The 16119-nt window shown below is 55.5% G+C and overlaps 1 protein-coding gene across 4 annotated transcripts in view; it reads right to left on the bottom strand.

Moving 5' to 3' along the window:
* The window catches only part of MYO5B (myosin VB), a 324299-nt gene that overhangs the window by 48093 nt on the left and 260087 nt on the right, over nt 1–16119 (bottom strand). For all 4 annotated transcript variants that reach the window (XM_070050187.1, XM_070050184.1, XM_070050188.1 and 1 more), the window contains exons 22-24: nt 11006–11239; nt 1286–1370; nt 500–645 (exon numbers count right to left, since the gene is read on the bottom strand). In XM_070050187.1, the coding sequence (XP_069906288.1) occupies nt 500–645; nt 1286–1370; nt 11006–11239 (465 nt within the window). The remainder of the gene's footprint in view (nt 1–499; nt 646–1285; nt 1371–11005; nt 11240–16119) is intronic.

The following is a 16119-nucleotide window of genomic DNA, read 5'->3' as shown; positions in this document are numbered from 1 at the left end:
TCCTCAACTATCCCGGGAATGTCTCTGCCCATCCCTGTGCTCCTCAGAGAGCCGGAGACGTGGCCAGCCCCTTGTCGGCCTCTTGGCCATACACAGGGAAGCTGAGGATAGAATTCCGCCTCCACACCACTACTGTCTCCACCCTGGATGGAGATCGATCGAGCGATCGATCAATCGATCTTTCTCTCTCTCTCTCTCTCTCTCACACACACACACACACACACACACACACACACAGGTGGAATCTGCCATCAGCTCACAATTGGGGTCTTTATCACACCACACACACACACACACACACACACAATCTGCCATCAGCTCACAACTGGCATCTTTATCCCAGCCTGCTGTCGAGAAAGGAGCTGTCCCAAGGAGGAGACATGGCCAGCAAGGACGGCGGCCAGGGCAGAGCCCGCCTCGGCTGGACGCCCAGTGTGGGGGAAGACAGGGCGCGAGGCAGGGCCATAGGGCCGCGTGGGGCGGCAGGACGGCTCCTTGCCTTTATGACGGCCACCTCGTCCCGCAGGTTGTCGTATCTCTGCTCCAACCGGGAGAACTCCTTCACGAGGTTCTGGTACCGGGCCCGCTCCTCCTCCAGCTCCTTCTTCATCAGGTTCTCCTTCACGGAGCTTTGGGCGGCCTCATCTGCACGGGGCCACACGGTGGTCAGGTGCCTCCTTTGTGGCGGGAGGGAGGGGGGCGGGGCGGGAGCAGGGGAGGTGCTGGAGGTCACAGGGACTGGGGCGAGGCCGTGCACCAGCTCCCTGAGCCAGCGGCACCGGGGGGGATGCTGAGGGCTGACAGCCCCTCTCCTGAGCACACATCTACACGTGACCCACCCGGCAGAAGAAACCACGACGGGGACTATGCTCGCTAAAGGCAGACGCAAAACAGCAGAGACCACAGCTCCTGAGTGCTGTGTTGGACACCATTCTAAGCACCTGGCCTGCATACGCAGCTCACTCCTCACATGAGCCCCCTGAGGCCTGTGCCTCGCAGGTGGAGAGTGCCAGCACCCGCTCACGGCCACAGGAAGCACACGATGGAGCTGTACTTGGAGCGCAGGCCCTGCCCTCGACTCACGCCCTCGCCTTACACCGTCCAGGATGCCCGAGTGTGCCGCCACCGGACGGTCACAGCAGGGCCTCACAGGTCACCTCTGCCTCTCGTCTCTCCTCCGTGAGGCCCGCTCCCCACCCAGCAGCTTCCCCAAGTGCACGCTTGCTAGGGGAAATCAGCGAGGAAGAGCTGGCGAGACCCCTGGACGAGAAACCCAAGCACTGACCTCTGGACTGGCCCAGGATCTGGTTGTTGAGCTGCTCCTTCTCATCTTTCAGGAGGGCGTTCTCCTGCTCCAGGTCTGCGACACGCTGGAAGAGAGAGCGACGGGCAGAAACGTCTCCCCAGGATGCTGGGGAAAGCAAGGGCTCTTTGGTGGGCTTTCAGTGTCAACTGGTTAGGAGTAAGGACCCTTTTCCTAAGAAAATTCAGTCAGTCAAAGCTGCTTTGAAGGAAGAGGATACACGGAAAGAAAAGTCCTATTAAAACAAGACAGGTGCGCTCCCCACCCAGTGCTCCCAAGGCCACACCGGGAGCCCACGCCATGCTCAAAGCCTGGCTGGGGAGCTGACCGCGGCTCCAGGTGCTAGCGCTGTGTCTGCATGCCTACCTTGCTAAATTCTGATCTCTCAATGCCAAACCTGAAACTCGCAATGAGTGTCCATCCCCCGTCTTGCCCATGCCTTTCCTCGGGGGTCTGCACGGTCCAGACCCCGGGCAAAGGAGTGGGGCTTCTACTGTCATGCCACTCACTGCCAGTGCTTGGCTTCTGATGACTTACAGCCGATGCACACACGAAGCGTCCTCAGAACACAATCGCAGAAAGGGAAATGCTACCAAAAGAAAAACCTTGGTCTGGTCAAAGAAAAATAAGAGTTAAAAAAAATGTGTAAGTCAAGTTTTTTTTAAAGAAGGTTTTTTTGTTTTGTTTTGTTTTTGCTATTTATTACTGGAGCAAAATTGGTATGGATTTCAAAAATGTACTAGTTCCGGAATATTCTAAGAATTTGCAACTATTGGTGAAAGGATGAGAACGGTCAGCTCTCTTGTACCATGTGGGGGCTAAATTGCAACGGATCCACCTTTGAGTTTGGAACCCCTGGAGATGCCATCACGTCGCTTTCCCCATCAAAGTCTCGCCTTTGTGACATAGACGAAGACACAGTTGGGAGAGGGGGCAGACCATGGGCCAGCGCCCCTCAACCCAGGCCCCAGACCTGAGCCCTCACTTCCCGGATGGCTGAGCCATCACAGCTCCCCAGAGAGAGAAGTCCTGGTCCACGGTGAAGCAGGGGCGCTCGGCAGCCACACAGAGCGGGGCCCCTGCAGCCTGACAGCCGCCTCGCAGGGCTGTCGTCTGCACTGAAGCAGCGGCCGCCTGTGACGCCCCAAGCAGCAGGCGCTGCAGGCAGCAGGCGCTGCAGGCAGCGCGCGATCCGCGCACCTGCACAGGCCCACAGCGTCACTGCGGCCAGGCACCGAAAGGAAACAGCCTTTGAAACTGCTCCGCCACCTGCCGGGAATTTAAAGAATATCTATTTTTCGGGACTGGCACTGTGGTGTAGCAGGTAAAGTCACCGCCTGCAGTGCCGGCATCCCATATGGGAGCCAGTTTGAGTCCCAGCTGCTCCACTTCTGATCCAGCTCTCTGCTATGGACTTGGAGGCAGAAGAAGATGGCCCAAGTCTTTGGGGCCCTGTACCCATGTGGGTGACTCGGAGGAAGCTCCTGGCTCCAGGTCAGCCCAGCTCCAGCTATTGTGGCCATCTAGGGAGTGAACCAGCAGATGGAAGACCTCTCTGCCTCCAACCCTGCCTTTCAAAATAAATCAATAAATCTTAAAAAAAAAAAAAAAAAGAATTATGTTTTTCACATAAAAGCAAGAGGAAGCACTTACAACTCATTTTCTGGAGCAAGTATTACTCCAATACCAACGCTCACAAATCACAAGAAAACAAAAGTACAGGCCAGGATCTCTTAGGAATATTGGTTCAAACATTGTCAACACACCAGGAATAGAAGGGCACTTCCTCAGCCTAGTAAAGGCCATTTTCAATCCCCCCTCCCCCAGCTGATAGCCCACTTCAAGGTGTCACACAAAGCTTTTTTCTCTCCAAGATCAGGAAAATGACAAAAACGTCTTCCTCTTGCCACATCTACTCAAATTTGTACTAGAAGTTCTGGCCAGAGCAATTAGGCAAGGAAAATAGAAGACATTCAGATCCCTCCCTCGGAAACAAGCATTTTAATGCACAAAACCACAATAATTTACAAATGAATCACTTTATGGGCCTCCGAGGAGCTGAGAGGACAGAGGCGGCTTCCACAGTGCGGGCACTGCCAACATTCCGGGCTGGGCACCTCTTTGTCCTGAAAGGGCGGCTCTGCGCTCAGCAACCTCCTTGACTTCCACCCACTCGAGGCCAGTAGACCCTTCTCGTCCCCCTTTTCCAGACAACCAGGACGCCTCTAGGCATCGTCACAGGTCCTCCAAGAACCACAACACCAGATCAGAGGGAAGAGGGGGTGACAACAGCCAGCATCAAGGTCCAGGGAACTCCCAGGGAAGAGGGGGCCGGATGTCTGGGCTGCAGGGGGAGGAGCATTCTAGGCAGAGCAAAGCACTGGCCCACAGGGACAGAGGCTTGACAATGTGAAGAGCTCCGTGCTGCTGGAACTACACCTGGCTGGGGACAGGGGACTCACAGCAGGGCGGGTGGACTATGAGGCTGCTCCCCCATCCTTGGGATAGACTGGGACTCTCCTCCTTGCACTCCTAACAACGCTGCAACAGGTCCAGCTCATCTGGCCTCTGCCTGCCCCCAGCTCCCAGGTTTTCCCTGTTCCTTCTGTTGGGCTTTAGAAAGAAGCCTGCTCTTAAGAATGCTTTTTGATTTATTTGAAAGGTGGAGAAACAGAATTAAGCTCTCACCCAGCAGTTCTCTCTGCAAATGCCCACAATGGTTGTTGGATCTGGGTCGGGCCAGAGCTAGAACACCATCCAGGTCTCCTACGTGAGTATCAGGGACTCGAGTCCTTGAGTCATGGTCTGCTTCTTCTCAGGGTGCGCGATAGCAGGAAGCAGAATTTGGAGCAGAGCTGGGACTCAAATCTGGGCACTCCCAATAGGACGAGCAAGGTGCCCCAAGTGGTTTCTTGGCTGCTACACTAAATGCCTGCCTGTCTTTCCCCACCATGAAAACTCCACTCCTAGAGGTTAGCTACTTCTGTTCAATCAGCTTGACCCAGTCTTCCAGGAAGACCTATCTTGCAAGTGTGCAGAGCTGCGTAGTGTCCTGCCTCTACAGGGTCTATTTGAGGCTCCATCCATCTGCATTGCTTCTTGGCTGCCTGCCTACTCAGCCTGGACTTGAGGCCCAGTATGGACCAGGAGACCCACTGCCAGGCTGTTGCATGTTCAGAACCCAGCCCGCCACCTGCACATGGACAGCAGTGGCATGGACCCAGGGCCTGCGGTTAAGGAGCCTACACTTGCATCAGCTGAAAAGGCTCTCTTTAAAGCATCTTTACTGATGTGCTTATAGCCAGCTTAAACACATGTACACATTGAAGTACTTGATGAGCTTGTTTAATCAAACAATTCAGAAGCATTAAAATGCAAGGGGAAAACACTCCTCAAACATACCTGATTTGCAATTATTGCAGTTTGCCACCCAGTGACTGCAGAAGTACTCTTAAATTAGCCTGACAAATTAGGATCTCTCTCTCGCTTTTCTGGAATGCCTGAGTCTCATCCAACTGACAACCCACAGGGTAAATTGTGCCGTATGGACCACTAGGAAGCCAAGCCCTAGGGGTGCAACGGAGCTGGAAGGGAGCGCAGGACCGCAGACCTGCCCACCAGGACCACGGCCACAGCCTGAGTTTGTCAACAGCTGGTGGCAGTTGGTGGTGGTGGTGGGGTGTCATCATAGCAGGCTGGGAAGAGACTTTGCCTCCCCTTCACTGCCCTCCAAACACCTGCAAGGCTCGTTAGCCGGTTCAGCACCCACCCTGCCTTTCTCTGAGGGACACACACAGCGCCCAGGCCCTGACCAGAGTCCACCCCACTGCCACGGGGCAGAAACCTGAATCTCCATTCGTAGCAACAAGCCATGATCTGAAACCTGAGCCTGGGCTACAGTGTGGGAGAACAGCCGACACCGGCCGGCCGTCATTTCTGTCCCTCATTCCTTCCCTCCCAAGGCTTTGGTTCCCAGATGCAGGCCTCCCAGAACTCCGTGTAGGGGCTCTGGGCTCTGGGTAGCACCCGGTGAGCTGTTTCTCTTGCTCACCTGAATAGTTTGAGAGGCAACCGTGTTTCTTCTCTCTAGCGAATGGAAGGACAAGACCAAGTGCACGGTCAGGCTCCACACCCCAGGGACAGCAGTGTTTTCCCCAGCCACACGCGCCTGCGTACTGGCCACGCGTACTGGCCACTCTCGCCCTTCCCGCCAGCATTGGCAGCTTGTTGGTAGAGACGGCAGGTGCCAAAAATGGGCAGCCACACGGCGCCCTCCTGCGAGCTGCCAGGGACGTCGCGGGCAGTGAGTATGCTTTGAGAGCACAGAGGCGGCAGGTGTGCTCTCCTGAGCAGGATGAATGACACCTTCGCTAGGCTCCAGGACTCACTAAACTCCATTCGGTAGCGCTTCTTGGGGAGGGGGAGGGGAGGGAAGGAACGAGATGTTTCGTGTGCAAGCTCATGAGAAGCCACAGCAGGGCACGCTGTAACTCGGGCTAGCACAGTCCCTGTCAAGTTCAATGAGGAGGCCCAGGCACCTACTGGAGAACTGCCTTTACTGGTCCGGCTCTGGGGACACAAACATAGCCACGGGCTTGGTCTCATCTTGTGGTTCACATGGGATAGTCTACGGAGAGCCAACCACAAGGTCCCCAGAACTGCGAGGCAAGCCAGTCGGACAACGCCAACCAGGAGAGGGCCATCTGTTGTGTCCCTGACGCTGGGCACCCACCATGCAGCAGTAAGGCATGGGCGTGGCCCTTGGTAGGAACCACACTCCTAATTCCGCCAGGTCCTGGGAAAGCTTGAGGTAAACATAAGCAAGAGAACACGGCAGAAGTGGGCAGTTAATTAGCCAAGGCACAAAAGAAGACAGAAAAAGCCACCACACACAGACACAAACTCTGAGCTGGCCTGAGACATGGCGCCTGTGCCAGTGAGAGAAGGGAGGCTGAGGGTGGGTACCCCCAGGTTGCTCTAGGGCGGGGAATGGCTGTCCCACTGGAACCACCAGGGGGCAGAGCCCACAGGCGTCGCGGGGCTCAGGTCTTAGTCAAAGGAATGAAGGTGCTTCGAAAAGCCCACGGAAAAGCTCAAGCTGAGGATCCCCGTGCATCTGCCCATCTGCCTTGAACTTTGTGAAGTGCTCTCGCCACTCTGGGAGAACTCAGACTGCAGAGCAGTTACAAGGTAGCTGAGTGAAGACCCACCCAACTCTCAGCGAATCCAAGCACTGTCGTTGGGGCAAACATAACCTGTACATGCTTTTAAGACAATCAAGGCACAGATGGGTTAGAGAATTCACTGAGGGTCCCACGGACGGGAGGGTGCAGCTGGGCTCTGCTCTGAGCAGTCTGGGTCCTTTTCCATGAGGAAGGGAATCCTCGTGCAGCCAAGGGTTTGCAGAGATAATGAGCACCAAGCAAAGGCAGGAGGAGCAGTATTCTAGGCAGATGAACTTGGCAGGAGCCAGCAAGATGGACCCAGAGACAGAGAACTGGGATCCGTGGGGCCTTCCTCTTTTTCTTGGAAAAACTCACTCGTCTTCCTGTGCACACAAGGTAATGAGAAAATAAGAACACAGCCAAACCAAAGGAGAAAACAACTGCCTCCCTTTCTTGTCTTCTCAGCCAAGGACCAGCAGCCCTGTCTGTCCAGGCACCGGCTTGCACCCACTCCCCGGGGGTGCCCCTGCCTTTCGGCAGAGATCTGTAACCACGGCCCTTGGCAGGGACTATAGCTTGATTTGGCAAAATCCTAAGGGGTTTTACTTGCCCATTCTGAGTGTACATTTTCTCCCAAGTAAGAATATTACTCATTTTTTAAACCAGAAGGTGAGATGTGAAAGGTAAAGTTGAAAATCAACGTCGTTTGGACATTAAGGCAACTCTGAGATGCATTAAAATGTCTTCGAGATGGTTCAGAAGATGGTGTTTAACCTCTCACCCCTAGGAGCTGATCACTTCCCTGGAGGGTCACAGGCCCTGGCCGGACCCCACAGCCGCTCAGACCTCAGCACCTCCCACATCCTCCTCCTCCATGGCGCCGCCTGCAGGCCCCTCCTGTCCGCAAAGCTGCCCAGGCAATTGCCACGCACTCAGCGCCTGCGCACCTGCTGCTGCTCCCCTCGCTCCGGTGTCTCCTGAGAGAGGCCTCTGGACACCACATGTGCAACTGCAGCCCGCAGCCCCTGGGACACTCGCCAGCCCCTTGGCTCTGCTTCCTTTACGGCACACGGTGGACAAGCTGTACGACTCCTCTCCCCTCACCCCTGCACATGTGCACCCCGTGAGATCAAGGACTCCTTCTTCATTACTTTTAGAAGTGTCCAACACACAGGCACTCAACACACACCTGTGGAGCGAGTGAGTGCAGGGCCATGAACGTGTATGACTTCTACGGTGCGAGGGGACAAGTCAGGGTCCCCCTTCTCCCAGCTGTCAGCCTCCTCGCGCCAGGAGCACAACTCCAAGCCTTAGCTGGCCACAGAAATCCTGCTTTGCACCTTGGGGGAGAAGGCCCAGAACATTCTGTCATGAGAGTGCCTTACCCATCAGCCAGATCTTTCTACTTGTATTTGGAAAAATCTGAAGCCTTTGTATTGGAACCACGCAAGCTAACCAACTCGAGGCTGATGGGTCAATATTGACAACACCAGGCAACGACAGCCCCACTGCACCCCACCTTCTCCCTCCCCTCCCGTCAGGGCTGGGGCCTGCTGGGCATCCCTCGCAAGTGCCCGGGACCCTCACTCAGAGCCAGGCACCTGGTTGTGGACGGCTATTCCTCAGTGCAGCCCTGCACCCAGCTAGGCCTTGCTCCCTGCCCACTCCTGCCAGCCCTTCTACCCACAGGGCAGATCCTGGATAATGAGCCGCTGCCCTGTGCCAAGGGCTGCCCGAGAGCCACCACCGCTGTCAAGGGCAGTGAACAGCAGAGACACATGTGCCCCAACACGGGGGCACAAAAGCCACCAGTGTGGGGACTACTGAGGACTTCAAAAAGAATGAAGCATGCACGCTGCCCAGGCTCAAAGGGGAGGGGCTAGGGCGGGGCCTGCCCGACAGAGAGGCCCAAGCAAGGCGTCCATTCAGCAGGTGAGGATGCTGCCCAATGCCCTGGGCTCTGGATAGAGCCGGCTGGGACGCAGCCACACCGAGATAAACTCCTGCGGGACCTGGTCTCCCACGGGCCAAGGCAGGGTGCCACGCGGCTGACACGAGTGCCATCTGGAGGGTACCAGGATGCCAGTTCTGATAGGGCATTGGCTGTCCACGTGACAGAAACATCAAACCTGCGAAGGAAGTCTCCCAGCAGCCGCCCCGCCCCGGTGTACGCTCGGCTGGCCTTGTCCAGCCCGGGAGTGCCCAGCAGGAAACCAACTGTGCGGTTCTTCAGCATTCGATCGGATCGCAGCCAGTGCCCTGGATAAACATTAACCCCTGCGTAGCACGGAAGATGCCCCTCCCTGGTGCCCACCACTAGAAGGTGGTTCTGAAGTCCCCAGAGGAGGACGCGGCTGTCCACTTTCCCTGCAGAGGGCAGACACAGGCTGGAGGACACAGCTCACTGCTGTTCCCTTCTCACAGCGTCCAGTTTCCTTTTCCTGCCAGTTCCAAGCTCTGCTCTTATTGAAGTCCCAGACGAACACACCCCTGGGAAATAGCAGCGATTTTCTACAGAAGCAAGGAGGAAGCCTCTTTGTTTTTTCACTCTGCCAAGATTTTGATACTAGAAACCATTGTGTCTGGGACCAGCACTGTGGCGTGGTGCTGCCACCGTGGGTTAAGTGACCACTTGCGGTGCCAGCATCCCATACGGGGCTGGTTCGTGTCCTGGCAGCTCCACTTCCAATCCAGCTCCCTAATGATGGCCTGGGCCACTGCACCCATGTGGGAGACCTGGAGGAAGCTCCAGACTCCTGGTTTCAGCCTGGCCCAGTCTCAGCCATCGTGACCATTTGGGAAGCAGACCAGTGGATGGAAGATCAGTCTCTTCTTCCTCTGGTTAACGCTGCCTTTCAAATAAATACGTTTTTTAAACTATTATGCTCTCTTGGATGGGGACTTGTGTGTCTAAGTGCTCTGAGCCTCCAAGGCTCAACGCTGAGCGAGACTGGGAAGGGGATGGGTTGAGGGCTACCTGCTGGGGAGGCCCTGGGCCTGTGGCTCTGCCAGGAAGACTGGCTTCAAGGCCGTCCGATCTAAGTGGGATGTGCAGGTGGTGGTGGGGCTTTCTCTTCCTGTTCTCTCCCAGGGTCACCAATCTCTCAGTTTCCACGTCAAATTGTGACTACCTCTTTCTGCCTCTGGATTCCACTTTCTTTTTGAATCACCTGGAAATGTTACCACCCAGCAGATCCCAAGGGCCAGCAGGTCCTATGTGCGGAAGCCCACAGTGTGCAGGGTGCAGGAGTCTCCTAGCACTGCACGCTTTATCCCCAAGAACAGAGTCTGCGGCAGGCCTCGTGGTGCCTCCAAGCAACCCCCTGGGAGGGCTGACCTCTTCCCTGCTAGGCTGGCAGCTCTGGGAAGCCCCACATCTGACTCTCCGCATCACCCAATCCCCATGGGAATCCTGCTCCCACCCCACCCTGGAAATCCTGGGACCTGGGTGAAGGCAGCAGCTAAGGGTGCCCAAACTCTGCCTTGGGGTGGAAAAATGAACTGGCTCTGCAGGCTTTCTCATGGGAATTTTCATGGTTCTCAGCCTGTGGGGCCGAGGCCAGGACAGAGAAGCAGGGGTGGAGAGAGAGCAATGGAGCAGGGCTGAGGCCTGCACTCTTTCCAGAAGCCGTCAAACACGATCTCACGGAGTCACCCCTGCACGTCCACACAGAGCCCGACAGGTGTTCTGCACCAGCGTTCTCAACCCTTAAGAGGGAACTAAGGCCAGGGAGGTTTCCTGCATGTGCCAGGGAATAGCCAAGCGAGGATGAGAGCCTCTTTGATGTTCCAGCATCAATCCAGGGCCCTTTCCATACCAACATCCTAGTTTTCTGGTTGTTACACTAATGTTATGAACACTGCTCTCACCCTCCTGATTCCCAAATCACTGTGATGCCCTACAAAGGACAGCAGCTCTTTTCCTTGTGGCCCAGGGCTTGCGGTACAGCTGGGAGCATGCAGCAGCGTTCCAGGCCACAGGGGGCTCTCTGGCAGCACCGGGGGACCGTCCTGGTAGGAGCAGCTGTCTTGTGGGAGGAGAAGGGAGCCCCGGTGCCTGGGTCATTGGAGGAGCAGGGCAAGTGCATCTCCTGGGGTGGAGAGGAAGGCTGTGGAGGGCACTGGTCCGGCTGGAGCCATGGGCGCTGACTCAGGGCAGAGCTCCCAGGGCGCCATGGTTCATGGGGCAGGGATGGGAAGTCGAGAGGCCTCCCCTGAGCCCTGAGGGCAAGGTCAAGAAGAACAGCCCCTGCCTCTGAGCCGCGTCTCTTGCTCATCAGCACTCTGGCTACAGAGCCGGGCCAGAGAGGAGGAGGCTCCAGGGCAGAGGCTCTCAGGGGAGGCAGTGGTGTCCAGCAACTCCGTCACACGTGCTGGGTGAACGGACACTGGAGTGTGGGCTCCCCCAAAGCACAGCCTCCGTGCGTCCACACTCACATGATGGTCAGCCGTGGGCACGGGCCCCAGGGGAGTCCAGGGCAAGGCTCTGGGTCGCAGACAGAGAAGCCGCCCCCTTCCCCCACCGGCCCTGGCCTACCTTCCTCAGCTGGTCCTTCTCCCTGCTGTGGGCGTCCTCCAGGACCCTGCGCTCCGAGTGCGCCCTCTGCAGCTCCGTGCGCAGGCTCTGCACCTCCTCCTGCAGCTGCAGGCTGGCGTCCCCGTCCTGGCTCTGCTGGTAGCGCGCCAGCTCCCTCTTCAGCTTCTCCACCTCCATGGCGTGTGTGGAGGTGACCGCCGACAACTGCTCCGACAGGGTCTTGAACTCTTTGTTCTGGGGAGAACATTGGCAAACGAAGGGAGGGGGAGGAAGGGAAAGAGAGGGTTAATGGGCCAGGAGAAAGCATGAAGGCAATCAAAAAAAGGAACTTCCAAGGTGGAATTAAACCCTACAATCATTACACGCTCGAGTGCTTCCCTGGCATCGTCCTAACAAAGCTCTATTGTGGGCCTGGGAGAAGCAGAGGGGAGCGAGCCAGCTACGCTGACATTGAAGTGGTTCAAGGAGCTTGGAGTTCTTGGAGCGCGGGCAGCAGGTAGCTCCCTGTGGCAGGTGCACAGAGCCTCTGCTGGTTTTCGAGCTGCAGAAATGATGTAGCTACCTCCCTGGCTCTTTTACACGGAGCCCCTCCTGCCCTTGGACTTGCTGGCACAAAGAGCTGCAACCTAATCGCTGGTTCTGAGACAAAGGACCCCTTCAGCAGCCCCTCTTCCAAGGAGGCCTCCTCTCCCACCTGTTGGCCACAGCTGGCCCGCTCAGACTCTGACCCTGGAAACCGATGCCTGGCAGAACCCGCCCATGCTGCAGCCCTGCACACAAGGCATCCAGGCCCTAGTCCACCAGGCACCCTGCAGCCGTGAGGATGGGAGGCCCCCCCCCCCCACCCCCCGTGCTCAGAGCTCCAGAGAGAGGGCTGGGGTCAAGTGCAAGTGCGAATCATGGGCAGAAACTGTGCAAGAGATGAGAGTGTCAGCTCGAAACGGTGAGCAGGGATGAGGAAGGAAGGGGTCTCCAAATAATCAAGCGACAAACAGGCATTGATTACGCTCCACAGCTGCACACTGCAGGAGCTCCAAGAGGAGCAGTGCCATTGGGGAAGACGCCCATACACCAGGGGCATCAGGAGTCGGTGATTAACTCACACAAGAAACTCAACCACACACAGAGCAGCAGGGAGCAGTCACAGGAAAGCTGTGGGGTCCCATACCGCACCACACACACTGTAGGACCTCACCACCGTGACCTGTGGGGCAGAGCCAGGTCCCCTCGACTCCCTGGGAGCCTCTCAGTGCAACCGATTCATCTTCACGCCTGGTCCGACTGCCAGCCTCACTCTCACGAACCACAAAGGCTCCAGTTACACAGCATTGACCTAAAAACCCCAATACCTGTCTGTAGCACCCACTCTGGGCTCGGTCTCCACTGGAGGCTGAGGGCCTCCACACAGCTGGACCAACCACCCTCAGACCTCCTCTCTGCTCAGGGTTGGAAGTGGGGTACAACCCAGCTGTCTACCAGCAGTGGGGAGAAGCGCTGGGCTGAAGGGTCTCCAGGTGGAGCTGGCTGGGTATGGGAAGAGGCACCCGGGGTGGCAGGGACACCTGCTCTGGACAAAGATGACCCCTCAAGACCCCGAGGCAAAGTGCACTGTGTCTCGGGAACCCAGCTTTGCTGATACAGACCCTTCCCCCAGAGCCCAGCTGCATCCTGGACCTGCTGTGAATGTCTGGTCCACTCACCTGTGCTTCTGGGGCTCCCAGGTACTCACAGGTAAAGCAGAGTAGGAGTAACTCCACCTCCTGGCGTTATCATGAAGATCTCAGGAGATAAAGTGCTTGGCCAGGTGCCAGGCATGCAGACAGTGCTCAATAAATGCCAGCTATCATCATCAGAATGCTGCAGGAGTCCCTTGGAGAGACGCTCGGGAGTTTATGGGTGAGGAACCTCAAACTCGGGCAGCCCCTTGTTGTCATTGCACCCAAACATAATGGCAGGGTCCCGAGATGGACATCTGTGTCTTGGGTGAGTGACTTCAGAAGGGAAGACCCAGAAGGGTGCATCCCCACGCCTGTGGGCATCATGACCATGGAGCCCAGCCTGGCACAGGGCATGACTGGCAGGGGGCACTCCTCCCCCAGGCCCCCACACCCTGACTGTGATGGCCAAGTTCACAAAGCTGCTGAGCCTGTGTCATGCAGAGATACTGCCAGCCTTGTCCTACAACAGGAAGGACGCCTCCTGACACTAGGTGATTCCTAGACGGGCCCTGCTCCCCTTGCACTCCTCAGACCTCGCCCTACTCCTGCTGCAGAAGAGCACAGCTCTGCCCTCCGCTGGCAATGAGGATGCAGAGCAGGAACCCGGGCTCTGCTCTGTCATTGTTTTCAAAGGCTCAGGCAAGATCTTTTTCAGGTTGGAAATGCCCGGCTTTCCAAGACACACATCTGCTCCTCCAACCAATGACTCCAGGGGCTCTGCTGGTCCCTACAGCTCCGTTGGGTAACCAGAAAAAGCCCCTCTCCCGAGGTGCTGGACTCACTAGAGTTGCCCCTGTGAGTGGACAGAACGCCCCAGGGGTACACAGTTGGGAACCAAGAATATCCCTCCCTCAGGACAGCACTGGTGTAGGGCAGACTTGTGATCAAACAGAGCAGGGGCTAGCCCTCACTGGTCTCTGCTGCCAGACACCCTTGTCCAGTGTACAGCCTGCACAACCAGGGTGGATCCCAACTGATGCTCTATAGGCCAAGCGGGTGGAGGGAGGACAAGCAAACCATTAAAAGACCATCTGCTTGGTGAACAGCAGCAGCACACGCCCCCAACACCACAGCCATGAACAGGTGCTTACTGTGAGCGTCTGTTACTCATTCACTCCTCACTTGTAAATACTACTGAATACTATCCTCGCCCCCATTTCACAGCCAAGAAAGCTGAGGCACAGGAAGGCCACATGTCTGTGAGTTACACTATCTTTCAAACATATGAATGCCCTTTGTGAATCATAAAATATTAATTTACTAAGTGCCCAGTGAATCAAATCGATTTAAAAGCTACTGACCCAAATACACAGATTAGCATCCTATTTTTAAGATATACATATATAAATGTAACATTATATATATGTTTATGGGTATAAGAAACTTGATTCTTATTATAAAAAGAAATGTGTGAATTCAACTGGCTGAGTTACTCTATACGTGTGTTTGAACAAAGCAGACTGGCAGAGAGCTGAGTTTATGTGCTACAACATTGTGGCTGAAGGATGTCAGCCCAGGGCACTACACCAGGGCAACTGGACGAGGTGGCCCAGGAACCAGCACCATGTTTACTGCTAAAAAGGACACCATGAAGGCATGTGGATTATCGTGGGTCACGGAGCCCCACAGAGATAACACGTCAGCACCACGGACAGCTCCAACCCTCTGATTGATTTTGCTTTTCAAGAGCTCTGCACTGACCCTGTTTCTTATCTCTTGGGAATTCAGTGTTAAATTTGTGTCTTTTCTCCACAGCTATGTGCCCAAGACCTTGGGATATGAATCTGCTAACCTTACCCTGGCTTTATCTTTCAGTGCATCCCTTGCTGACTTCTTGACAGTGGGGATACTTTTTTTTTTTTAACTTTTATTCAATAAATATAAATTTCCAAAGTACAACTTTTGGATTACAGTGGCTTTCCCCCCCATAACCACCCTCCAACCCACAACCATCCCATTTCCCACTCCCTCTCCCATCACATTCTTCATCAAGATTTATTTTCAATTATCTTTATATACAGAAGATCAATTTAGTAGATACTAAGTAAAGATTTCAACAGTTTGCAAGTGGGGATACTTTCAATACCTCCCTCTCGAGGGGCCAGAGCCATGGCTCACTTGGTTAATCCTCCGCCTGCGGCCCTGGCATCCCATATGGGCGCTGGGTTCTAGTCCCGGTTGCTCCTCTTCCCGTCCAGCTCTCTGCTGTGGCCCCGGAAGGCAGTGGAGGATGGCCCAAGTGCTTGGGCCCTGGCACCCGCATGGGAGACCAGGAGGAAGCACCTGGCTCCTGGCTTCAGATCAGTGCGGTGCACCAGCCGTAGCGGCCATTTGGGGGGTGAACCAACAGAAGGAAGACCTCTCTCTCTCTCTCTCTAAAACTCTCTCTCTGTAACTCTCTCTCTCTAACTCTACCTCTCAAAAATAAAAAAAAAAAAAAAACCCTCCCCTCGCTCAGGTGATTCTGCAGTGCAGCTAGGGGACAGGAACCCCGCTTTAGCCAAATCATGGCATGGGTGAATGTCTGGGCTGGAGGTCCCCTTGGAGGAACTCAAGGCCCGATTATGTCCAAGCTGGCGGCTCTGGCTACTACAGCTGAGCCAGCACCCAGACCTCTGTGCAGCTGGAACTCTGTGGCACATTTTGGCCTATGGAGCTCCTGACAAATGCCCGTCTCCTCCTGGCTTCAGAACCTTTTGCATCAACAGGGCAGCTACCTGCACTGTCTCCAGGAGTTACAGGAAAAAGAAACTCATTTACTTCCGAACTCCTTGCCCCACCTGCTAAAGGACCCAATCAACAAGCAGCCAATCAAGCACATCCTCCGACACCAGGCCACACCCCCACTGTAAGACACTGGCCGGTCCCCATGACGATGCCTTCTCCATGACCATGGCCCCTTGCCAAGGTAAGAGTCTCCCCTGCATTGAGGAGCTCTCAGTCCCAAGGGTCTCCCAGTGGGCAGAGACCCCACAGTTTTGTCAGAGGGTGCAGAACCTATCCCTTGACATCAAGTTTAAACCCAGCTGTGTTACAACATAGCCATATGACCCCAGACAGGCTACTTAACACCTCTCTGTGTCTCAGTTCCCTGGTTTTTAAAACAGGAACAATATTACCGTTATTCTCACATGGTTATGGTGAGGATTAAATGAGTCAAAATATAGGAGGGTGAGGCTGGCATACAGGCAAAGGAGACGTGGGGGCAGGAGGAAGCAAGGCCCCATCGCGCATCCTGACCCCCTCGCACGCAGGGTGCCCTGCACGGGGTGGCTGCCACCTGCCACTCTGCACAGATGCTCCAAGCAGGAAGCTTAGGGCCAAAAAGCTCTTTTTAAAAATAGGCCTTTGAATCTGCTTCTCTTTGATGCTCAGGCACGTGGATTGTAAAATACT

Source organism: Oryctolagus cuniculus, chromosome 10 (assembly GCF_964237555.1).
Source record: "Oryctolagus cuniculus chromosome 10, mOryCun1.1, whole genome shotgun sequence".
Taxonomy (NCBI): Eukaryota; Metazoa; Chordata; class Mammalia; order Lagomorpha; family Leporidae; genus Oryctolagus; species Oryctolagus cuniculus.
Note: the sequence above shows the minus strand (reverse complement) of the source record. Positions and strands in the feature narration are given on the sequence as shown.